Below are 27,207 nucleotides of genomic sequence, written 5' to 3' on the forward strand. Positions count from 1 at the left end.
CTCTTACTTTCAAATATACTTCTAGGAAAAGGAGTGCAGTGTCATGCAGGTAAAAGCCTTCCAAAAACTAAATACTAAACTTGGTACATAATTTCTTCCTGAATCAATTTTGGGATGTCTTTGACCCTCACACTATTCTCCAGTCTGCAGGGACGTGTGCATAGCAAATGAGACAGAAAGAAGAGTATCGCCAAAAATGAAGCCTGGTGGAGCAGAAATACTCCAGAATGAGGTTATAACTACAGAAGTCTTATCTGAAAGCAACCTCCTTCTCTGTCAATACTGATTTAATTGCTGCCTAATCTACCAGCTGGACCATGAGTATACAACTTTTCCAAAGGACTTCAGAATTATGCTTGTAACATTTAATGGTGACTCACTACAAGCCTGAATAGCAAAAGCATGAGCAATCCAGGAGTCATTTCAGTCACTACTTCTAAGAAAGGGGAAAAAAAATAATAGTTTAGGCAAAATCCCACTATAAATTCTTATATTAAAAGAATATTACTCTATGTACATATAGGTATATTTCTTTTATTTTGGCACAGAATTACATAAAGTATGTGGAAATTCTTCTTCAAATGCCAAAAAAATCCAACTTGAAACTATTGAACTCTCACTGGATGATGAAAAATCAAAAGATTACAGTTAATAAAAAAAAGGTAATCAAATACAGCAGATGCTTCTGAAAGACAAAATCAATCCTAAAGAAGAAAAAACTTCCAACTGCATTTCTCCTCATCAGGAAAGGGAGGAGAAATTTCAGCTCTAATCATTAATGAAGAGAAACACCCACATGATTTTTGATGCTGAATTATCCTCACTGAAGCAAGCACAGTAATACAAGACTGGTCAGACAAGTCCTAATACAATTCAGCAAGCAGTTTTTTTAATAAACGTGAGTTACTCCAAAGAACAAGATGGATGACTTCAACTCCATGTTCCCAAAGGCTACACAAAATACATAGCAGACACTCTAAACAGATCCTGACTTGTGCCAGGAAATAATTCACAAATCTCTTGAAAGAAACCAGCGGGCATTATGTACATTATTGATCAAATTTATCATCTAAACACTAACAAAAAGAAGGCGATGGAAAAAGGCTAGCTGGATCAGCAAGAGTGAATTCAATAATTACCTCTAAAATGTGCAAAAAAACAGCTGTAAAAAAAAGACCACTGAAAACTATGAACTCAAAAAGAATATTACAAACACTTTTAGAGTGCTATTATCAGACTAAATACGAAGTGACCTATCTTAGAGGAATGATTTTCTATTAAGAGCTTTATTATTTGAAGCACTTATAAAAATATCCTGCTTTATATTTTTGGGATTATATCCAGTATTCATTCAAAGTTTCACTGTATCCAATTAACATTTCATGTACAGCAAAACAGTATAGATAATGTTTTCCGAAAACGGCAAGAAGTTGATATCCTCCTCATAAGCAGCAAGATTTCTTACAAAGGGGATAAGCTCAGAAGACTTTGGAACAGACAATCACCTTCCTTACAAAAAAAAAGAATCATATTGTAGATGTAGTTTCCATGTAAATGACAGTTCATCTTCTCTGCCAAAGGATTTTTTAAGACTTTCTTCACATGTAAACAAAGCTCCTAAAGGGATTCTTCTTCCTTTACAGCAGATGTATGAAAAAACTACATTGTACCTATGAATAAAATTCCTTCATTTGTCTCATGAATAAACAAAGAGCTATAAGAAAGCTAGAAATGTGTAATCCCTATGTCTAGGACTGAGACGTTTCCTTGGAAACAATGCAAAAACAGCAGGGAATGTGTATGCATCCTCTGAACAGTATTTAATGTGAGGGCACTGTTCCTTGTATCTATGGAAGTCTGTAAAGGAATGTGAAAAAAGAAATTATTGCTCTATAATAAGTCTGCAGGAAGAGCCAGCAGTAGTGGCTTTAAAACTTATTAATTCACAGTCTTAGTTTCTTGTGAACATTTCAGAATATCAAGTTTCAGTTCTGTTGAGTATGGAGCTGTTGTTTTCTTTTTTGTTTTTTCTTTTTTTTTTCTTTTGAAAAAAGCACAGTATAAAAGGCTTGGTAGTTTGGTTTTTTAACTGTTATTTGTTTGTTAGCACTTTATCTCATGCCAGGCATTTTTGCTGGTGCATTTTAAGTATGATTTATACATGATAGTGCCCAACTTAAGGGAACATCTTAAAAGGCCCTTCACAGCACCAGTACAACATGAATATTCTAATACAGAAAAATTCTATCTGGCTTAATTAAGTAACAGGTCTATCAGTTAGGGTTTAATGTGCTCCTTTAAGTCCCTATGGTAAAAATGTCTTTGAAGTAAAAATTAACTAATTACAGAACAAAATAGAAGCTGTAAATGTTATAAAGACTGTCAGATATCTACCACCCCCTAAACAATTCTGCTCTCAATCACCTCACTGGAATTACTGTGGTGTAATTACACTGGAGAAGATGATATCAGAATCTGGCCATGCTCACTGGTATTTAACACGTGAATTACTCTAAACAAAATGAGAACTTGGCTGTCTGTATGCTACATTTTACAAGATACGGAGAATTCAGTCATTCAGGGTATGAAAATTATTTGAGTAGCTATCTAATACTGACAAACCTGTTTCATTCAGAAATGTGTTTCAAAATTGCTATGTGTTTTTCTTTCCTAGCTGAACAAACAAACCCAGAGCTCAAAACAAAACACCACTAGGAAAGACTGCATTAATAATTCAAAAACTGAAATAAAACCATGCCCATTGACTGCTGCAAACAGCAGGGAATGTGACCACCTCCATGGCAAGTGAAGGCCAGCAGCCACCACAGTCTTACTGTCAGCTGGAATGTTACAGTTAGTAAGCAAACAAATCCAGTTCCCATTAAATAAATAGGAAGTTTTGCATTTAATAAGATAGGAAGTTGGGTCAGCACAAGTGAAGTCACCTTACTATTGCTCCAACAATCCATCAGAATGAACTTAGCTCAGCACAGTATCAAAAGAACCACGGCCATAGAATACCACATCTTCAAGTGCATCAAGAGATGCACTTGAAAATTAAATGGCATTTTGCTCACCATGATGCTCAGGCACATTTTCAGTTCTCTTTCTCTTAAATGCACAACTGATACCAAGAATCACACAGTTGCTAAGAAAGCTGAACAACCTGTGCAGGCAGGGATGTTCTATCCATACATGTTTGAGTGTGTTAGCAGGCACTGCATAAAGCAGGAGAACGGTTTATGTGGGACAGAATTTTTTTCTTTACAATAAACTTTGATTTGAAATTGCTCCTAAGCAAAAACAACGTATCGGTAGCACATACCTATCATTTGCAGGACATAAGTGATTTCAGCACATAAATGACATGAAGTTTCTCCTCCCTCAGCAGAACTCTCTAACACAACAATTATTATGTTAATAATTACTGAAAAGTACACCAAAAGTTGCACGTAGCACACGTGCACCTACTACAAAGAACAGTGTCCAGATAGGTATTTGCCAGCAGGCATAAATAAAACAACTTAAAAGAGAACGATGTGGGTACAGGTGAAGACAGCTGCAAGAGCAGATGCTACAAGCTTCTAAAATGGCTCCATCACATGTAAGGTTCCACATGGAGAAAGCTGGGAGGTGTGTAGTCCTGCTCCTCCACACCATCACCCAGCACCATCCCAACAACCATTAGCAGTAGAGCCTGCTCCTTGCAGGCTCCCACAGCATTTCACTCTCCCCCCAGCAATGAGAAAAATGAAGGCTGAAAGGGGACATGGTTATTCTGACTGAACAGAGAAATAAAAGTATCAAGGGATAAGTGTCAAGAAGAAAAAAGACCTATTCAAGCTGAAGACAATGCTGGCAAGAACAAGCATGGGTTTTAACTGGCAAAGAAACAATTCAGGCTAGATATTAGAATCAGATTTTAGGAGAGCCATGATGATCTGGGACACCCTTCCAGAGGGAGCAGGGAAGACAAAAGGATTAAATGAATTTTAAGATGGACCTGCAAAGACCCTATTCTGCCTCCTTTGTTCAGCTTTAGGACTATGACTCATTAACATCCTGCATTCTTCAGTACTCCTTTTCCTTCAAATTTCACAATCTTCTAACAATTCTAAGAAAGAAATATGCACGACAGAAAATTACATGTTGAAACACAAAGGTTTGTAACCCTCTTTCCATAAAATTCCTCAACTACAAAGCACAAGTTTCTGCAATTTCCTTCTGCTCAAAGCTGGAGGGGACAAGAAACCAGACGGAGCTGGTGTGAGTCCCAGGGTCCAATAAGCACTTTGAAACACATTCACTACGCAAAGACTTTTAAACGTCTCCAAAAAATGCAGGTGTGCAAATTACTCCTGATACAGACAGGAGTTATGTTTCCAGTATCACTGTTAAACAACACCCCCACAAGCATTTTTCAGCTCATAAAATTTTTATGAGCTGAAAAGTTCCTTCAGGTCTTTTTTTTATTTCCAGCTGCTGATACACTATCTTCCAGTAACAGCACCAGAGCTCACCATTACAACAGGCAGCAGAGTTATAAGTAAACAAAAGGACATGAAGGGACAAGATTTCCCTCTTTGCCTTGAAAGAGGTGACTCCCTTGTCCTATCCTATGCAATGAAGAAGTGCTCATGTAATCAGACACCAGGATAAGAGCCACTTTGTTGTGTCACTGTCCAGCAGGAGCAGCCTGTTGCTTCATCAAGTGAAGTTCCAGGCTTTCTCCATCATGAAACATGTCCGTTTCTCTTTATAACAACAACAAAGAAAAGTTTCCCTGAACACAAATATATTTTCCTCACTAATTGGAACACCCATTCCAGATATGTCCATGTACCATGGCCCATCAGAAACACCATGCCCAATATTCCTCATAGATCTGTGCACCTGCCTCACACGTGCTCATGTGGAAGTGTATGAATTGTTTATACATGACATTTTCTCACTGAAAGGCAACATATTCTGATACAAACAAGTTGTTTAATCCATCCAGTGATGCATTCTTTCCTGTCAGTATTTGAGTGCACTTACCAGAATTTAAGCTAATGAGGATGACCTTCTATCAGGCCCCTAAATTAAGTCTGCTTCCATAGTTAAATTTAATTATTTAAAAGTAACTGAAACTTCCTTTATGAAATTTTTAATGGATTGCAAACATGCATTTTAAAAGCTAGGAGAAGAACTGTTTAGCTCTTGGATGGCATGAGAAAAGAAGCCCTCTAGGAGAAACTGTTCCTGGATGGCTTGTCCAATAAATTCAAAGGCCTATTTTATTTAAAATCAGAAATATTTGACTTATATATGGTACCACTACAAATTAATCTGGGAGGGTCTAAGAGAACCTGAAATCCTCGACAGTAGATTTAACTGACTTTAACACCATCAACATTCAAAGTCTTTTAAGCGCAGCTTGAGTCTACAGTAATAATCAAGAACCATATCCCTCACATTCCATACATCCATAATACATTCCATGCATCTACAGCACATTCCAGCCAAGGACTTCAAAGCACCTCAATGAAGGTGATGCCACTTTAGCGAGGGCTTGAGATCAAGTAGAAAGGGACAAGAAATCCTCCCTCTTTCTCCTTCTCATCCCAGACCGTGGCCATGGAAATGCTCCTCACTTCAATGCGCACAGGAGAGATGCCCGTGGCGTGCGTGAGTCCTCCTCATGGAGTGTTTAATATTTCTCGTGGCTCACAAGGCCAACAGTACCTCCACAGAAATATTGTTATGACTACACTACAGATAGTAAATGGAGCTGCAGAGAGTACTATTCAACTGTAAGTACAATAGCGTGATTATACTGTAGTTATGTGGCTATGGAATAAAATGGGATAGTGTATTTCCGCTGAGCACTGCTTCTGGAGAAAGCTGAATGGCAAGGAGGTGAAGGAAGATTTTTAAAAAATTAATCCCATAAATATTTCCAACGCTTGTGCATACACAAGAAGGAAAATACTACATTCATTTATACACATTCATATATGCCCCTTATATAGCAAACTTCACATTACTATTCCTGTTTACAACAGCTGCTATTTGAAGGGTTTGGTAAGAAAACTGTCGTTTCTTAATATATGCTTCTGGATACTGACTTTAAAATCACGAGGGCCTTTGCTGATATTCTCCACTGATTATTTTATTTAAGAATGCTAAACTGTATTGCCTTGCAATGAATGCCAAAGCAAAGAAGGACAAACTCTTGTCTTATGAGTGACAGGTAGTGAAAACTATGTCTTGCTGTCATTTAGCTGAGAACAAAATGTCAGAGATACAATTTATGTAGCTTGAGTATGACTGCAGATCAATTTTCAGACAAAGAATGACAGAATAAGAAGTCCAGCTGTGTCCGAGTGAAGGGCATATGTTAGTAATACTTGCCAAATTCATTCCTCTTTAGCACCTCCTATATACATTATCTTCAGTACAAAGAAAAGTTTATGGACTGCAGAACAATGAAGTGAAACTGGGCTTGGCAGTCTGTTTCAAACACAGACTCTCATTTCTGGAGAAAGAAAAGAAAGCCCTAAACCATACCCTCAGACAAAACAAATCTTTGGCAGCTCTGACTTAACTTGTTGTAAGTATGTACAGGGTGGCTTTTCTCTCTGAATATCTAAATGGAGGAATTACCACTTTCACATACAGAAAATAGAAAAATAAAGAAAGCTCCTTCTTGACCTTTCACTGGATGCATGATAAATCCTATTATGTTTAAGCAAAATGAAGATACTGCCATACAGAGAATTTCATACTATTTCAGGGAAAAAAAAATTTTTCCTATGCTGATAGACTAAATCATTCCTGAAGGCAGAATTTGAAGGTTGTAAACTTTAATTTGGCATATAACCATCAAAAATATGCACATGTGTAACTAGAAAAATGTTTGTGAAGACACAAAAGGTAAACCCTGAATAAAGTTGGTCCTGAGGATTGCATCACCCCAGTGAGAGAAATCATAGCTGTGCACTGATCTGCTGTTCTTTAGGTAGTCCAGAAATTAGGAACTGGACTAATTCCTACCTTTCTGAATCACAGTACCCACACCATTCCGAAGAAAAGTATAAAACAAGACTCTCTGAGGGAGACAGAAAAATCCTGGATCATACGCTGTATGAATTATCTGAAGAAAACAAGAAAGATTCCACGCACTCCCAAACCATCCTACTTCTTCTCGTCCACCTGGAACAAATAGCTGCCTGAAGACATCTACTCAATTGCGCAACTAACTATTGTATAAATCAACAACGGAACAGAGAAAACTATTTCACTACTACACAGTCCAACTATTAGTTATTAAACAGAATTAACCAAACTTCCTCAGGTACAAAAATATGTAACTTAACCCTAGTCTTGAGAACTTCCATTCTGACTTACCGCTCTTGTCTCATTCAATCGAGATTTCCAAGACACTGGCAACGACTACAGCTTCAGTTAAGATAATGAAAATATATCACAGAAACAAAAGTAGTGTTTAAACTTTAAAATAACGGAACTATTATTTTCTGAAATAGGTTAAGTCACTGCTGATATGACTTGTATAGTTTTATGTCTAGTAAATATAAAGTACAGTAACAAGCACAAAGTAAATAAAGATACCAAGTCCATTGGGAAAGTCAAATAAAAATACAGCACATCTCAAGGGATCTACTTCTGCTTCTTGATTTTTAAACATAATTCTACCAAGCATAAACCTGATAGAACTAGTTTTTCAGACTTCCATAAATTACAATTTATGTTGGATACATTATTCAAAATACGAATGTTACAGCAAAGAATCAATGATAAAACAGTTTCTTGCATAATCATTCAAAAGCATCGCATACAGTTAAGCTATAAAAGACACAGAATGGATTTTTACTGTTTTTGTTAAAAAAAAATAATTAAACAGAAGGCATTCCAAACCTACTAGATATTTGAGCTTATCCCTTTTTATCAGTTCTTCTACATTTAATTTTTAAAAATAAGGTTTTACCAATGCTTCTTGAATAATGTTCATTTTACAGGCTTCTTCAATGTAAAATAGCCTTCAACTTTTGCATTATGGAGACGTATTCATAAGAAAACTAAAGAGTTCATTGCTACTTCAGAAGTTTCTGTTCTGGATACCCATGGAATTGAAGCTGCATACACATGTACAATGCCATCAGCTAAAAAACAGAATGAAACTGCACAAATTACATAAATATGCACCACAGATTCTGCAGAATTGCTAGAAAAAAAATCTAAGAAAACCTCTAAAAACTGTTCTCTAAAATTACAGGAGATCCATCTTAGGACACAGCAGAATGCATTAGCCTTTTTTAGCTGACTACATGTACATGGCATTGTTAATTGCTACAGACTAATGGAATGTTAAAATAATCTAGTGCTTTGTTTAGAACTAGTAATGCATGGAATGGAAGCTGTGAAATTAAAATGCTTGTTTCACAGATAGCTGAAGTTATATCAGTGACATGGCAACATGAAATAAGAAAACTGGAATATAACCACCATTAATCTTAATAGGAAGTATAACAGTTCAATATTACTCTTTTATAGAAATTAATCTCACCTGAAACCATATATATAACATTTTTCCAGTCATTCTTAATTGAAAGAAAAATAGACCTACCAATACTTAGCAAACTGTTGTCTATATAAAACTTGTACTTTGCATGCTTCAGTGATCCAAGCAGCACTTCCTGTATATTCTAGAAGTGTCACACCAGCCTGTTATGATACACTGTCCATCGTGATGGACTTCAGGTCTAAAAGGCAAAATCTTACCTGTATCATTGCCTTTGATTTGAATAACATACAATCTTATGTCAGTTCCACTATCAGGGTGTGAAGTAGGAGACACCTCTTGTGGTTGTAAGGCCTCTGTGGCCTCCTTCACTGTGGGTGGTGCAGTAGGCCGTGCAACTGCAGTAGCAGTTGATGATGTGAAATATTCCTTATCAATTTCTGGTTCTACCATCTTTCCTGTCAGATCATCTTCAGCAGTGGCTTTACTGGGAGAAATAGATTCATCAATTATTATGATGTCACTGCTTGTTACCTCCTCATCTTCCCCAGGAATGATACGTGGTGACTTTGAAGAAACAAAAGGTTTGGATGCTGATGTAGGATGAATTTTGTCTACAGTGCTAATAGAAGATGTAGTTACACTACTGAGAACCACTGTTTTATCTGTAGCCTTAGACAAAAATGGAACTGTTTTGGCTTCTTCCACTTCTTCTGATATTCCTGAACCTTCTGGAGTTTGACTTGGAGAAGTTCCCAAAGTCTGAAGGCTAGTGCTTCCTGCAGTAGAAGGACTAGTCGGCATCGTATGGGGGGGCAACACAGAATCCCAGCTCCCTACATCTCTGTCTTCTTCCCTTGTGGTGGTTCCTTTGCTTTCATACACTTTTGCTTGTGTACCAAATGTTACAGGCATCACTTCTGTAATCTTCTCTTCTTGGTCACTAGCAGTCTCAGCTTTGGGAGTCACTGTGAGATGCAAAGACCTGGTGCTAGTTTCAACAGGCCCCAGAACTTGTCCATATTCTGTAAGCATTAATGCAGGCACTGATAATTCTGTTGCTGGATACATCTCATCATAGGCTGAACCCATCTCGTCGTGTTTTTCCGGAGTGATTGTTTGAGATGATTCAAATCCTGCTGTCGTCTTTTGTTCATGCATTTGGACAGACGTCACAGATAAGGTAGACCCCGCAGCAGTACCTAGTTCCCTATCTTGATCCTTTGTGGAGAGCTGCTTTGGAAACACTTCACTAGCTTTTGCGCTTGTTACTGTTGCTTCAGTATGAATGATACTGTCAAAAGAAGTCTGACCAGTGACTTGCATCTCTCCAACGTTTTCACTACCTACAGTGACTGGAACTAGGGAAGCATCATGTTCTCTGTGTGGAACTGTAGTCTCTATCTCTGCTATATCTGTAAACTTTAAGGGTTCCATTGTTTCTCCTAAGCCAACAGATGGTGCTCCTTCTCTCTCCTGAAGTGTTGTCAGTGACTCCTTCTCAGTGGATGTCACAGTGCTTGTCTGGCCTTCCTCTGTCACTGTGTATTTTGAGATCTCTGTCCCTGTAGAGACTTCATCTTCAGCAGAGGTTGCTGGTGATTTCTCCGTAGCCTTTCTTTGTTCACCTTCTGGGGTAGAAAGGGTCATTTTCAAAACGTATCCTGATGTTTCATCTGCTTCATGATCAGTCACCTCCAGGACAGTGGGCACAGCAGTTGGTAACACAGTACCACTTGAGGAGCTAAACGATTTCACTGTTGCACTACTTTCATCCACTGATATTTTGTATACAGTAAAATTTTCCAAATCTGAAGAGCTGCTTGTATGGAAGATATCTGTAGTACCTTTACTCTGATCAAAATCAGCTGATAAAGCTTCTTCATCACTTTTTGTTTCTGCTGTCTCTGTGCTTGTCTTGGTTTCATTTGTTACTGCGGAAACTGGAGCTCCTCGATGCTTTGTATATTCTATAATTTGCCCTGGAGATGATGTAGGCTCCATTCCAGAGATAACATCTTCAGTATCTAACTCAATTCTCCTAGTATGGGATGTTTCTTCTGTCATATAGACCTGATCTTTATCTGTCTGCAGCCACATGCCAGAAACTGGAGGAGTTTGTGTGAACTTCTCACTTCCAAAACGTCCCTCAGATCCTGCCGTAACAGAAGCAGGAATAACAGTTGTGATATAAGGGACTTTATCATCTATTGTTCTCACTTCTGGCTCCTTTGTTTTTTCCTGCTTTTCTAAAACAGCCGATCCTTCAGTTTGCGGAGATGAATGAAGAAGAGATGTGATGCCTTCTTCAGACATCTGTGGGGCAATGGTACTTCCTGTGAGAGCAGTGACCTCAGATTCCGTCTCATTGGCAGTGAATACAGAAAAAGATACAGGTATTCCAGATGACATGGTGTGCTGCACATCTTTTAAGTCCTCTCTGCTTCCCTCAGCTGATGCCTCATTATCAAACACATTTGCAGAGGAACTAAATTTAATGAATGGAGTTGACTCGTCTGCTGTAGAAGATTGTCCAGTTGTTACCACAAGCTCATCTACAAGTGTCTCTGATACAGCTGGCACATCTGATTCCGGGACTCTAACCAGAGCCACACCAGAAACTCTATCAGGCATAACGGTGTACATACTCTCTCTTCCCTCCCCCTCTGTAGTAAGATCATACTGATCAGTGAACAAAGCCTTAGGGATTACAACAGTTGTAAGTTTCTTGTCAGATTTTGCTTCCATTGATTTTTTTGTGGGCTCTTTTGTTGAGTGAGAACCAAGATACAGATTTTCTTTTGTTAGTGAAACTGAAGTCCCTGTCCTGGGTAACACTCTCTGAGAAGTCGGTACCAAGCTATCTGTAGCTGTCATCACAGGACCCACTTCTATTTGTTCAGTCTGATTATCAGCATCATGTTTTTGTGTATCTCCCGTTTCAATATCTTCCCACGAACCAGTGGAACTCTTAGCTACAGCTGTGCTATCCTGAAAAACTACAGAGGTCAAGAAAGCGTCCTCAGTGCTTTCAGACCTACCTTGTTCCTCGGACAATTCTGCTTCAGAGTAAGTGTGCTCCACTTCCAAAGCTGCAGATGTGCTCTCTGTTAACCTAGGTGAAACATCATATTCAGTCCTTCCCAGCGTATCATAAGGGCTTATTTCACCATCTGTGACAGTCTGAGGTAAAAGGGTGGTTAACTTAATGTTCTCCATAAGCACCTCCATTTCCCTTTTCTCCTCAGCCACTTCAGTAGTCATTTTTGTATCTTCAGTCTCCAGGGTTGCTTCCTCCCAAGCAGGGACCTTTGTTTTGGTGACAGCCACTTCAGTAACTGAACTCTCAAAAACAGAAGGTTTAAGAGTAACTTTAGCAGATGATGGTTTCACACTGTCAGTTTTCAGAGTTGTAATCAGCTTAACAGTGGTAGGCTCTGATACAACTTTTTTACCTTAAAAAAAAAAAAGAGAATAATGAAAAGTTAAGGAGTCATTTAGTAGGATTACAAACATTTTCAATTAGTTCACATGTTCCTAGAAGAAATTACATGTTACACTGAGAAATAAGCATAGAGGCAAAAAGCTTTAGACAACTGTTGAGCATACAACTGAGCTTTGAATGACATAAATATCGTATTATTTAAGTTGCATGTAACTTAATGTCAGATGAAATGAGAACAGGAGAAGTATTCTTCATAGCTGTTATTTATATAATTACCCCTGCATGTCCTAATACTATACAAGTATCCATCAGACAGCTAAGTACTGATCAGGAAATACAGAAGTTTATTTTACAATGTCATAAATGAGTCATAATGTCATAAACTGCAAATCTGCAGGTTTTCTTCTAAGCTCACTATAGCATACAACTCAAATGCATAAGGGGATTGAAAAAGGACTTCAGTTTATTTTCAGCACATAATTACTAATTGCAAAAAGGAACCCGCACAGGAGTGAGAGGATGCTTGAGCAACAGGAATAAATATGCCATCCGAAAATACTGTATTAAAATGCTGCAAGAACTGCTGCAGTGCTTTAAATTACACTCAGAGAAATTCTGATTATGGGGAAAGGTGAGAACAGTAAGCAATAAGACCATAAACTTAGTACTATGATGATGTTGATCTCTGGAAAACACTTCAAAGATTTAACTCTGAACCTCCTTCACAGACAAAAGTGCTTCTATGAGAGTGCTGAACATGAAAAAGCAGTGTTGAACCTCCTGAATGATGGGAGCAGTAAGGGGTAGCTATGCTGAATAGCTAACTACGCACAAAGAACTTTGTGTCTTTCCACTGAACCAAATCATGATGATTTAAAGGATTGTGGTGCCACTTGTCTGTCCTCTCCTGCCACAGATTGCTACCCCACCAGAGCACTAAATGCACCACTCCACTCCAAAGTTTGGTATTGGAATTTAAACTCTTGAAAAAGGTGAGTTTGTGCTCAGAAAGCAAGATTTACTCAGGAAAAGTCCAAGGTAGAAATGTCTCCCCTTCTGCCAGGTCTTCCAGGTCAGCAATCTTCAGATAGGCAGTGGGAACAGAGAGGTGGAAGATGTGAAAGTCATAACTCAGTGTTTAATTTCCTAGTCACAAAGAGTGAGAAACTTCGGATGGATGACAGCTAAGAGCAAAATATGGCCCTCTGCATCACACCACGCATAAGGAGAACGCATTAAATAGATTGCATATAATGAGAACTAGCAACTTACCACAAACAGACGTTACTAGACATACAGAGTATTTCAAAAGAAAATACTGCTAAAAATCTATTTGAGCAAAGAAATCTTTTCCTCCAACATGCAAATATCAAATCAGATACAAAATTTTGTGACTCAAGTCTGAAACCAGAGGCTTCTTATTATTGCTGTGAGATAGTAAAAGAGACCAGGAAACTCTACCCAACATAAGGAATGAATACCAGTTACTTATTGGGGGAAAAGTGCATTCTGAGACTGGATTTTTACTGCCTGGCACAGAGATGAAGATGTTCCAGATAATGTCTTGGGACTTCACTAACACTAGAAAAATTAAAGGCATTAAGAGTATGCAGAAATAACAGAATGTAAACAAGGGAAAAAAATTTAGGAAGGCTTAACTGTAGCCATATATATTTGTATAATGACAGTTTATACTCAAGCAAACCCAGTATGTATACATAGATCAGTTACTTTCATACAACCATGCCTAAATGGATGATTCTTTGATACTAAATATATGGATTCTGCCTGCACAAGTGAAGGTCATGCAAATATTTGTTTAGTTTCACACACCAAACTTTGAAAACGTCACCTTTGCAAGAGAGCTATTTGATCTATCTTGAAGGAGACAAAAGCTGCTTGCCAGATGCTGGCTGCTTAGAATTTCTAGGTGGATTTAAAGAGCAATGGAATGAGGAAAAAGAACTGATATTTCAGCTTTCTTGAAGAAGTGAAAGTGAAAAAGAAATCGTGAGGGTAGAAAGACAGGATGTTGCTGTGTTTAAAATGATGGTGTGCTTTGCCAGCACAAAAAGGAACAGATTCAGTCTCTACCATATGTCTGATCTTTTGTGTGTGTGCGTGTGTTTTTATAAAGAAGATTTAGCCACTTATATACATTTTTTTGTAGGCCAAAGTTGAGCAGCTGAGCAAGAAGGAGCAAAATTCTTAAAAGCTCACTAAGCAAAGCACAGCCTCAATGCTAGTGACTTCTGAGTTCCGGGGTCCTATGGCCTGAAGAGGATACTTACTTGATTCAACACCTATGATATTTGAGTGTGAGATGTTACTCCCAAAATCAGCAACTTAAAAAGCACTGTGCCTTACAGTGTTTTTCATCACTGAGTTTACAGGGTGGTCTAAGGCACGGAGTTTCTCTTCATAAGCAGGGAGTGAAAAGTAAATTAGAACAGCTCTGCTGAGTGGCAGCAGCTAATTGCTACACTGACACCAAAGAACCCACAGATCTGTCACACCGCTCATCTGTACAGCAAAGTGGCAAGCAAACAACATAGTCCCAGGTTACCGCATGCAACCACAGGATGCATTTCCTTAATGAAGACTGAATTTGTTTTGCAGCAAATATCATCAATTCAGTGCCCAGTTGCTTTCCTTCAAGAGCCAATTAAGAGCACTCTTTGAAAGAATATTGGCATCTAATACTCTTGAATAAAGCTAGGCAAAAATGAGGGTACAAAAGTTGGTTTTATAGGCAGTGAAGTGAAAGGTGATTTCATTCCCCTGCAGCTGGGAAATTTAAGTAACTTCCTGATCTCCTGGAATTGTTTGCAACTGCCAAAAGATCACAGATTTATGCCCAAAATTCAGTTACTTGTTGTTCCCTATAATTATCTGCCTGTCACTGATAAAACCAGTACACATGCAGTAAGCTTGACCAAAGACTAGGTGTATTTGATTCAGCAAATGTGAATTCATATACTGCTATAAGAACAATATATATTTTTTTAATAATTAAACAATGAACAGCCAAACTTCCTCTTGCAAGACACGCAATTGCCAACATACAAAGAATACTTCTGGTTCAAATAAATTTCAAGGCCTCTAAAACTGTCTCATCATAAATAAGATATATAAGGCTTTCCATACACATCATTCAGGTTCACAGACTTTTTTTGAGTTTGTGTTTTGAGCTTCTTCATGGATAAACCTATCAATGTTCTTTTTTTTTTTCCTGTGGGAAAAGAGAAATCCAAAGAGAAGGTTGCCTTTTTAGTAGACTGAACATCAGTTTGAACTGTTGTCCTCTCCACCCAGATGTTTTGTATTACTGTACTCCTTGCGTCATGCATGCAATATGCTATCTCCTTTGTCCTTCTTATGCAAGACATGAGGCAGATTTTCCTAATAAAATTCATGAACATACTAGCAGCAAGAAAGCAAATTATCTCACCAACAGCTGTTCATATCAAAAACTATCTTTCAGGTTATTAATCGATTCATTTTGTAATGAACAGTGTGAATGAAGTTGATTTTGGATGGAGTATATGGCTTTATGGAGATACTGCACATTTTCATTTTCTGTTTATGTTTTCACTATACAGCATTTTCTTCCTTTTCCCTCCCACTATTGTTTAAAAAAGGATTTAAAATAATGGGGTAATATTAAAACTTAATATTTTTTCAAGGAAATCACACTGCACTACTTTATACATGGTTTAACTTTGCTATTACCAAAAAAGGATTTTAATATGTTCTTTTCTGTTTAATAATAATTTCAGGATATCTAGGTGTAACTCTTGGAGAAGAAAATGCTTTTTTTAAAGATTACATACATTACCTATATTATAACTTTTATATATACATTTTCAGCATAACCAGTTCCACAAAACCTTAACCATGTGTCTAAAATGAGCCACTTGAGCTGTTTCTTTGCACTTGAAAATATTGCTTTTATATTTATGTTTAGCTATGTATGTAAGAACCTGGATGAACACAGACCCTACAGATAGAAAAAGAGATCTCATCAAGTCATTGTCAGCACCTAGGACCATAAATAAATAAGTAAATAAATGAATAAAAAGTTTTAAGTCACACTAAGAAATGCTGAATTCTTTCTATGAATCACAGCAGCCAAAATAAATTTTTCCAGAATAGCACTGGTGTTCAAAAAAAAACAAAATTAATGGTTTGACATCTTCCTTCCTTTTTAAGCATGACGCCTACACTAACAGTTTGCTGTGTTTCATTTCTACATATACGTCCATTCCTACCTGCTGCTTCATTAAGTTTGCTCTGGGTGTCTGCTCCTTCCCTGCCACCTGCCTCAGCACACAGCACAGTTTTGAATGCTTCCCTGCAAGATGTCCCAGTTGGAGTTTAAACTACTGGCAGAACCTTGCAGCCTGGACAAGTCTAGGAGTAAGACCAGAACAGTAAAAAATAAAAACTGGACCTTCATGCTACAGACAGAACCAAAAATTTGTCAGTTTTACACTGACTAGGTACCCACTCTCATTCACTACCAGTGGGACATGTGATATCGCATGGAGGTCTCAACATCTGATGTTATAGCTATAAAGTTTCCCTATAATTCCAGGAATATGCTCCCACTTACCTACACTGTGTTTTGACATCAAAACACCAGCCAAGTGTAATGAGAAAAATAATGAAAAATCTGAATACAGTGTCATTTCCCACTTATAAAATACATGCAAAATCAGAGAAACTAAGTGGGATTCCTAAAAGTAATAATAAAAATCAATAGCTAGTTGGCAGTGTACCTTACTTGAAAAGAAAAAATTGAGAAAGAAAGATTATGCATCCTCTTGACATCAGCGGCTAAAGCTGCTTCCTTTCAGCTAACAAAGCAATATGGGCGGCAGCACCATGAGCACTGCTAAAACAAATACTGTTAAGTGAAACCATTTGCTGTTTTGTAATATATGAAGTCAAGCAGCTGGAGGGGTAAGGATGTTATCCCCCAGTTTCTCCAGATGTAAGTGTAATTGTGTGAACAAAATATAACTTGCCTACCCACAAAAGAGCAATAGCAAAAAGTACTTATCTTTCCATGTTATTAATAATTAAACTGTCAAAGGAAACAAAATTTAGGTGATCCTCTTTACTCAGCTCTTCCTAACAAAGTCCACATCCCAGCACCAAATAGAAGAAATAATCTTTGTTTTCTGTCTGCAAAAATAAATGATGGAAGAATAAAGAAAGCCAAGATTGTCACCTCAGTCAGGAACTGGTACAAAAAATCTTGCTGCTTTGCTTTCCCCACCCACTGTGAAAGGAGACAAATTACCAGTATGTCCTGTGGGTGGTATGTAGCTTCCAAAGCAAAGAGCACAGGCAATACAGAGCAAAAAGGATTTGTCTTCCCTGTACTTAAACACCCAAAGGGATGGACCTTTTACCTTTTCCATCAGTGAGGATGAAAGGAAAATGTGTCCTGTTGTGTCCCCTTTCTTTCCCCATTCAGTGTTTGCGCTCAGGGATACTCTCCAGCAACCCACCTGCGGACTTCTCAGAGAAATGCACATACACTTTATCTGGCAAAAGAAGTGCATGCACCTGAAGCTGTACTTGCAGAGGCACCAAAAGGCTGTAGTTGGATTACAGGGTTTGATCCAGGATAAACCCAATCCTGTCTTTATACCCCACATAATAGTCAAAAGGTTAAGTCGCACCCAGCCACCACCTCCTCCTTCTTCTACAGGCTTTAGGGAGGTGTGAGGCACAGACTGAGACTTCCTTGCCTGTTTTTGGTGTGCTCAGAATGCTTTCTCGAAACCTCTTCACTCTGTAAGTGTGGCAGGCTGAGATAAGAACCACTGGAAGTTGTCCTTGTGCACAGCCTTCCTGTATAGCCTTCATGACATTCATTTACAGACCCTTTAGGGAGCTTGGGGATTTAGTCCTCCTGCATGTGGCCCAAGATATTTCTGGACAGCTCTGCTGCTTTGTAGGTCTTGCTAAACAGCGTACGTGGGAGAGACATGGAAATCCACCATCTGAGCAAAATAATGAAAGCCAGAGAACTGCGGTGTTGCAGTAAGGCCTTATCTCCACAAAGGGAAAGGGAGCATGAGCAGAGAGCCCACAGCATTGTACACACAGATCAGTGCCATCACCTCCAAACATTTGCCTGCTCAAAGTTATTTAGCTATGCTGACACTTAAACTGAGCTACGAAGAGGTGGAGGACACTGACTTTGATAAAATCTGTATTCTGTTGTGTTTCTCTAAAGATAAACTTTTAAAAAAAATTTTCATTCATGTTTACATTGTAGTGTGCTGAGTATCACCACCGCTGATGTCTACAGCATTCTGTAGCCATTCTCAACCTAACCAAAAACCCACAGATCTCCCCTAGTGCTGCCCCTGACATCAGGCTAGATATAATCCTCTCATCCAGGAAATAGGTGGGACATGCAGCCACCGATGGTTGCTGTGGAGAAAGACAGGACTGCTCAGTTATTTAAAGTTTTCAAAACCAAGGCGCACACAGCAAACAGACAGACAACAATGTTTCTGTCAGCTTGTGAGTTATGCCTAAAAATGTTGTCCTTTCTGCTGTTAGACAAGCTAAGCACAGTTGATGTTCCTGGGCAGCAGTCTGCTGTCATGATGGCTCATGCTGGAGGATGTTTTTCTAACTTTTTATCTTTCCCCACTTCCATAGAAAACACTGCTATCAAGTTACCAAAGCCCACATCCTAGTGAAACACAGCAAATTAAATAACTGAATGAAGAAACAGAGGGTTAAGATTGGAGAGGTTTTGGGATTGATAGGGGAGAAGTTTGCAAAGAGACAAGTATTTTCCTTTTGGGTCTTACAAAGACGTGTCCTATTGCATATTATGAAGACTGTTGTTTCCTGTATTTCTTTGTAAAAATGCACTGATTTTGAACTTTAGATGAGGCAGCAAATGAGCAAGACCCATTCACAAGTAGATAACTTGAAATCACTCTTGATGCGGCTCTACTGAAACAAAACAACACAGATCCCGTTCGTGGATGACCACATAAGGCAATGCTCCCTCTTATCGGGAATTTTCCAATTCACAGCTAAAATGAAATCATAAAGCCAAACCAAAGGGTGTAATGAAAGAGAATCAGCAGAGGTGCATGAAATAAAAAGTCAAAATGAATAAGCAAACATGAAATAAAATGGTCAATCCAGGATAAAACTATTCCAAAACGTCAAACAGGTGTTCTGAGTCAAGTAAAAAATGTTTTACTGAGAAGTTCACAAAAATCATACAGGTCTATGAAATCATTCAGCTTTAATAAGCCAGAATTTCTCAGCAAAACATGTATTTATTTTTCAAAGCTTCATTGACCTCTGTGTATATCTATCTCAATTTTGTTACAGATATGCAGGTCAAAAACTGCACAGATATTGCTTATTGCATTTCTGGAGCACAATTTATGCTACAGATACTGCAGTATAAAATGCCTAATCCAAAGTCTGTTGAAGTCTGTGACGAGGTTCCCGCACACTTCACTGAATTAAGCGTGAAGAGACAGAGGCTGGGGTGAGAACGAGGTTAAATAAACACCCTATAGCTCTATGCAACAACTAAATATTAAACAGGTATCCATTAAAAATGAAGGAATCTTTTGCTGAAACCATGTTTTATTCTCTTATAAATAAACATCAGTATTCTATTACTGTTCTACCATTAATTCCTGAGGGGTTCTTTTTTTTTTGGTGTTTTTTTTTTTTTTTCAAACTGTGACTAGAAGTCCTACAGTTTAACACCTGAAAAACTTCCCCTGACGATGGCCTCCGAGGAGCTTCAAGTACTTAATCATGTGTCTAACCTGAAACTTTTTCAAGCTTCATAAGACACATGATTAGGCACCTCTCAGAAAAAAAAGAACTAAGATGTCTGGCAAAAGTCAAGGAAAGAGATGAAACACATGGATAGTGTTTCAGAAACTCAGAGCCATGTGGTTTCTGTAGAGTAAGAAAACCTGTGATCAAAGCAAAGAGGGTTGTTATTTTTTAACAAGATTTTTAGATTTTAAATCATGTATTATTAGTCTGGGCCACTTCTGTTTTCCAGAAGTAAGGACACTTTGCACAATGTAATTATGTAACCAGAAAAGAGCTGAAGTTAAAAAGCTGAACTTTACTGTTAAATGTTGTCCAGGTTGGCTGTTTTATTGAAATTAGTGCCTACCGGTTTTAATTTACTGCTTATGTTTTTTATTTATATTTATTTTGATCACTGTGAGACTAAAAGTCAGATTTTCAAAGCATCAGTTGAGGCTTCTTCTAACCCTACCGCAATCTAAAATTAATATTATCTTATTTTCCATCTAAGATACTTTAATCACAAGTTAGGAGTAAAGACTTCAAGGAGGGCTGAAGAAAGAGGTATCCGTTTGTTTAAATTATAGGCTTGTCTTCATAATGATTCAAACAGCTGCCTGCTTTGCCACAGACCTATTGCTTCGAGTACGTGTAAATTTGAGAGTTAGACTCCTTCCTTCTGGTGCTGGGTGGCATTTATGTAGTGGCCTTACTCTGGGAGGAAAGTGTTGCTTAGCGTGAGCAAAAGTGTGAGATGCAGGTCTTCAGTCATTGCCATTGCACTTCAAACTACAGCAACATGTGGGCACAGCGCTCGAGGCTGAGTCAATGGGAACTTTGCTGGCAGAGGAAACTGTACAGGGGTGCTTTAAAAACCTCAGGTCACTGCATGAACATCTGTGCTGCAGACCTTTAGCGCTGGTGCTACCTGGACAGGCAGCTTGTTCCTTCCTTGTTTGCAGAGGCACTCAGTGTTTTTCCTTTTAGCAGATGTGCGTTGCCACTTCCCTCTTTTATTCTTTTTCAGCCACACAATGCTTTGTAATATCAGACACCTAATGAGCATAGCAAGAGCTATGGGCATTCTATTAGAATTAACTGCAAAGAATCAAGGTTTAAGGGGAGAATGTTTAGTTTCTTGGCACTGTAGGAATCGCTGCATTAAACTTCATATAAAACTGAAAGCACTCAGAGCATCAGGATAGAGGGCTTCATGTGATATGTTTCCACACTGAAATAGAGCCAATTGGGAAGCTTTAGATGAAACTTCCATATAAAGGATCATTTGAAACAAAGACTTAAATTAACAGCTCCTGCTATGCTACAGAGCCATTTTTTCCTTTTTCCTTGTTCCTCTGTCTCAGAAAAGAGACTGGCTCCACCAGCAGAGGGTGATTCACTACAGTTACCATTTCAGGCAGCTGCATGGGATGTGAAAGACTAAAACACAAGGCAGAGAGTCTCATTACCACATGCATCTTTTATCAAAAGCAATGGAGAATTGCAGATGGTTTCTGAGAAATTCTAAGCACCTTATGAGAGGGAAAGAAGGTTTTTGATAACTGTTAAGGGGGGTGTACAGTTCAGTGTTATACTTCTATTTTTCCCTGCACAAAACAAGGTGTATTTGGCAAAACCTGAGTCATCTAACTAGCAGTGTTTAATTATGTAATGTTGACTGATGTAATGATGTAATGTTGACTGCAATCAAAATTGGTAGAGTGCAAGCTTGCTACCTGACAAATTATGCTGTTTTGGTATAGTCATCTTTATTTTCTTGTAGAAAGATCCATAATCATAGACTGTCTACTTCTTGGGTTGCAAATTGATGGAAGATTTATTCTTTGTCTATCAAAGGCAACAGTTTACAGAAAGAGCACTTAGACAAAAGGCACCAACCCAATCCTTCTCAAGGATGTTTTTTAGGACAAATGATATGTCTCTAATATTTTGTCCATAAAACTTCCTAAAAGTGCATTGAAATGGCTCACGTAGTTTGAAAGGGGTGAAATTTATTCACACAAATAGGCCAGAAAGCTAGAATTTGTCCTACCTGCAGACTTGACTATAGGTAAACCACTCAGTCCTTACTTTGGCCTTTCAGAGGGACTAGTGAATTTCATGTCCATTTGTCAATGATACATGCAATTTACAAACAATAAATATGTGAAGAGGCAGAAGGAGTGATATGACAGAATTATGCCCTGCAGATTAAAAATCACACTCCTGAATGTAACTAGTCCTTATTCCTGGTATACAGTTCCTCTGAAGTCCACCAGGACCACTTTCACATGCGAAGTTTTGCAGCACCTAACTCACAAGCAATAAATAACAACCAGAAAAACCAAAGAAGTGCATGTTTGAGTGCATGAGAACAATCAGACTGTAACATTACATTAGATCTTAGGATTTGTTCTCATGCAGTAAGGTTCGTTCATTAAGGAGCCTTCAGTGCCTCAGATGGAGACCCTCATCTTCACCTAGCTCATCACTGACAGAACTGGGGACAGCATAGGTTGCACATTTCAAGCAATGGTGACTTACAGTCATAGAAGTGAGACCCTCCAAACTGTAATTTTTTAGTTAAAGACCAACACAACACAAGCAGTCTTTACTCCTTAATGCCAATAGCACTGTCTGCAACCACAGGAACTTCACCAGACGTGCTGCAGGGAAATTATTGAGCAGTTCAACCTCCATGGGCTGGCAAGGAGGCTGCAAGACTCAGGATGTTCAGCTGGGAAGACACAAACTCCAACCTCTTAAACGTGACCCACCTTCTAATAGTATCAGTGTCCTCTTGCATCAGGAACAGTCCTGTGATAGAAGGGATCATAAAGGACAGAAACAAGGTGACGGGATCCTCTGCTAATAGACATAGTTAGCTGGTCTGTGATATCTGAAAGATCTACATAGCAGCTCGCATGTTTAACATCATGAGATGTTTAGATAAGTTATCTGGAGGTGTAGGGGAGGTGGAGGTGTAAGTAATCATCAATAATGACGGATAGAAATGTCAGAGAGGTGTTCTGGAGGAGGCTGGGCAGATGAGGCCAGGTCCTCCATGGTGGTATATGAAGCACTGCCAGTTCCAGGAAGGCCAGAGAGACAGGCAGGGATCTAGAACTGCAGTGCACAGGTGAGATGATGCTACAGGGAAGAGAAGCTCATACTAGAAGCTGGGGAACCTTTGAGACAAATGGAATCTGTGCAGGGATAGACTGCACCATAATAACAGCAGAGCCAGGCTGCTTGAACAGAAGATGGAAGAAGTTACAGAGAAACATTTAACCTCAAAGACCAAGAAAAGCTGACAGGCATGGAGGAGATCTGGTTTAGATTGATGCAGTCTAAAAATGGATGTGGCAAATACTTGATGTGCTTCAGAAAATATCAGATTAAATAAAAGCAGCAGTAAGAAAAGCAATTTAGACTATCACAGTGCCAGCTGAAATGTACATGAAACATTAGGTGGGTGAGAGCAGAACTTAGAACTGCTTTAGAAGCATAAAAAACACAATGGGAGGAAGTGTCTAGAATCCAATGACAGCCCCCAGATTACTGGCATTTCCATGGCTAGGGCTGTACGCAATCTGTAAACAGCCTCTCTTATTGCCATGACTTGGAACAGAGTATCAGGTTAGATTGTAGTCATTCACTTGGTCAAGGAAGACATTTTTTCTGTTCTCATGTTGGTTGCCTACACAGAAGATACCGGGGCTCAATCAGGCACTGAATTACATAGTATTCCACAGTACCAGGTCCCAGGGTAATTATGGATACTGTGTATCACTGCACAAATGCAACAGTACTCAGCAGGCTGAAATCTTACCTTAAAATTTTGCATCAATGTGCCAAGATGTTACTTTAAGACATTTGTTTTAGTTTGGCTTTTCTCTTACTATTTTTTTTAAAGCCATAGTGATAAAACATTTTTTAAGGACTCGTGCACTTCAAGAACTGAAACACAACATATTATATTGAACAATTTTCAGACTTAGAACAGTGAGTGAACTGAAAATTATAACTAAAAAAAGCTTACGTTCATAGCAGTAGGCATCAAACTTGCTATCTGGGTAAGGAAAGCCTGTTTGGTTCTCATAGCGATACAGGGTTCTCACCCCAAGTAAACCTCCACCACACTGGGGCCTAGCCACAGAGGCGGGGTATCGAACACTTCCATCCGCCAGCCAGCCGTAGTCACATTGGTCAAAGCCATTCCTCCAGGCAACATACATGTTCCCAACAGAAGCAAGAACACCGTCTCTTTTCCGACATAACTCTTTTGCTTCCTCAAAGGTGAGCTTCTCAGGAACTGAAACATGAACAACTTCATCTACAGGAAGAAAACAAAGACAATAAAGACTGAGTATCAAATTCCATGATCTAGTCAACTTAGTTTCCCTCATCCTGTTCATGTCCTGCAAGTTTACTTTCACATTTTGCTTGGATAGCTTTTGCTTAGCATTTTGCTCAAAACAAATGAACAGCAACAAAAAAAAAAGCAGACAGAAAACCAAAATCTCATATTTTTGTATGAAAAAGTGCCTACCAGAAAGCCCAAGGATTTATGCTCAAACTATACACAATTACCTACATCATGGTTGGAGATTGAGTCTCTAGGCAGCGGTAACAAGAGCCCTGAAGCTCCTCTGTGACCTCTGCTGGAGCAGACTTTCCAAGTCAACGTCGCAAATTAAATCCAGCCCAACAGAATTTACTTTCTCAGTATAACAAATCCTTTACATCTGCAAGCCTTTTACCTGACCTTTTTAGTCATCACTAAAATCTCATTTGGGACACAGACAAAGAGCAAATGCTCTTCCCTGTCTGCTTCACGGCAGCTTCAAATGTCATATTTACATCAGTCTTGCTCTTGCCTTATGGGGAAACACAGATGAGGGAATGCACTAGATATGTTGTGTGCACAAAGCTCTTTTTGTGAAAAAGCCAAATTAACCTAGACTACCCCTACTATAGTTTTGTTTCCATCAAATAGTAATTTGCACTTTATAACCTCTCAGTTAGAGACTGAAAACAAACAGTATGTCTAATATTTTGTTTCAGAGTTAAATAGTCATTGTGTGGTTGATTTGTTGCCTTGTTCACACAAACACTATAAACAAAATCAAGGCTCCGATCTTTCTGTCCTGGGAATGAAGAAGTAAACTGACTTCTTTCTAGTTTTTGCTCAGGCTTCAGAAAGTACTGATCAAACTTAAAATCAACACATTTATCTGCAGAAAACAGTGCAAACTCAAAATATTTGTTACAAGATAGTAATTCTCTTCCCCACCCCTTCTATGCTGACCAGAACACAGTTAACCACTGTCACAGGACAGTACCGCTTATTCACATTGGACATGTGACCTGTCCTACCTCAGCAGCTGTCTCAAGGCAACCTCACAAAAGGCAGACAGACTACATCACCCCAAGCAATTTCATTCACATATTACTCTTGCTTCAAGCTTGAAAGGAATGCAAGTGTGAAAGAAGGCAACATGCCAATTCTCTTTTTCCTCCAAGGTAGAAACTCTGGGTTGTTATTACAGCTGTAATATCAATTCCACAGCGTAAGTTTCTTTATACACGTTGGTAGCGTGTTTCTAACTTAGAGGTAAAGTAGCAATTGAAGGACAGACCATGTCTATCGGGCACACTTCATGATAAAGAAAGTGAAGAATCATTCACCCTCAGAAGTACCAGAATGCTTCATCCACCTCTCCAGATCACAAAGACAATACATGTTTTTATTACACACATCTGCAGAAGACAGCTTTTTTACATCATGGGGCAGATCTGGTATCATGGCCAACACAGAATGATGGGTGCAGTTATCCCACAACACCATCCCAATGCCAATGTCATTAAATACCTCCGTAGAACAAATCCCTCTTCTCTGAGGACTATGAGCTCACGTAGCAGCCATGACACATACAGAAATTATGTAGGTTGCTCTGAAGGTTGCAAAGAACTTACCCAAAATGCTCAGGAAGATTTTTACATCGACATACACCCAAATTTGTCTGTACATGCTATATTGATAATATTGCAATTTTAAAAGGAGAGTGGTATGTCTGCAGTGAATCAATTCTACTGATGCAACACCAACTTATTTGGTTCATCTCTTGAAGCCATCTGTACCAATACAGACACAATCTTTGTCAAAGGGTATCTTACCAGAAAAATCTGATTATAAAAAAAATCCACATATTTAAGAAAAAATGCAGTCTAACTAGAACAGTTCAGCAAGCAAAGTTAAAGTCACACTTTCTCTTTGCTACCTATTTGGCATATTAAAAAAAAATCTGAAGATGAATTCACAAAGAATGTAAAAAGGTACCAGAACAATCAGCAAAATGCTTTTATTTTCCATTTAATCACATGTGATTCATGTATTTCAAGAACACTGATGACAAAGAAAAAGAGTAAATACATGTTAAAACTCAGTGGCTTGCAACTGTTTCGAAGAGTGATTTGCTACGATTCCAGAATTCCTGTTTAAAAACAATCCATTAAAGTGCAAAAGTCAGATTCCAAACAAATACCAGTCATTTATGCTAGCAGATATGACTCCACAATTTGGCTGTCCAGTTTAAAAATGAATTTACGTTCCATATGTTTATTTGAGTGTGTACTTGATGTGTGTAATAATTGTTGGGACAAAATGTTTAAAAAAAAAAAAAAGCAAAGGTTGAATAAAGGCCTTCCTACATAAATTCAAAAACTCTTAAACGTTGTCTTACAATCTGATTCCAAATCCACGTTGGGAGAAAAAAAAAAAAAAAAAGAGGAAAGGTTTGTCTTTTGTCAAGCACTTGAATAGAAAGCAGTGCTCAATATTCTTCATCAAGCGGATAGTATCAGTTTCATTTACAGCAGCCCAAAAACACGTGATGAGAGAGTCTGCACAATCCTTCCCACGCATCTCACCTGCAGGACACTGTGGTCATGAATGATGTGTGTACAGAATTCTTTGCACTTCAGGGATCTGCTGACCCATGGAACACAGAAACAATTCATCAAGACCCACTGTTTGTGTATACTGAGTGCAATCACTTGGAATGTGCAGGGATGTAAAATGTCCTGTATTTCCTAAAACCAGCCTTACACTATTGCAGATCATACAGAAGTCTCCCATCTCTACATTTAGATCAGATACTTTGCTATCTGTCACTCCTCTGACATTATTAGTACTTGGTCAGAAAGTAATGGTTACCAAATTACTGAAACTTCCGGTGCACGTGCTGGAAGGACTATTTAATAATCCCCCACTTCTTTTCCCTGCATTTCTATCCCCGCTGCAGAGTGGAAATTCAGTTCATAGTATGTGAAAAGAGTGTTGGTCCTACTTCACTGTAAACCTGTGCTTTCCATGAGAAAGAGAACTTGGTTTGAAGTCATGTTGCTCTCC

General features: G+C 38.5%; 1 protein-coding gene across 6 annotated transcripts in view; it reads right to left on the reverse strand.

Annotated features, from left to right (window-relative positions):
* The window catches only part of VCAN (versican), a 108,197-nt gene that overhangs the window by 44,088 nt on the left and 36,902 nt on the right, over positions 1-27,207 (reverse strand). For 5 of the 6 annotated variants that reach the window (XM_021380775.1, XM_021380774.1, XM_021380776.1 and 2 more), the window contains 2 exons: positions 23,836-24,129; positions 8,782-11,976 (listed from right to left, as the gene is read on the reverse strand). In XM_021380775.1, the coding sequence (XP_021236450.1) occupies positions 8,782-11,976; positions 23,836-24,129 (3,489 nt within the window). The remainder of the gene's footprint in view (positions 1-8,781; positions 11,977-23,835; positions 24,130-27,207) is intronic. The other variant, XM_021380779.1, reaches the window with a different exon arrangement.

This window comes from Numida meleagris, chromosome Z (assembly GCF_002078875.1).
Source record: "Numida meleagris isolate 19003 breed g44 Domestic line chromosome Z, NumMel1.0, whole genome shotgun sequence".
NCBI lineage: Eukaryota > Metazoa > Chordata > Aves > Galliformes > Numididae > Numida > Numida meleagris.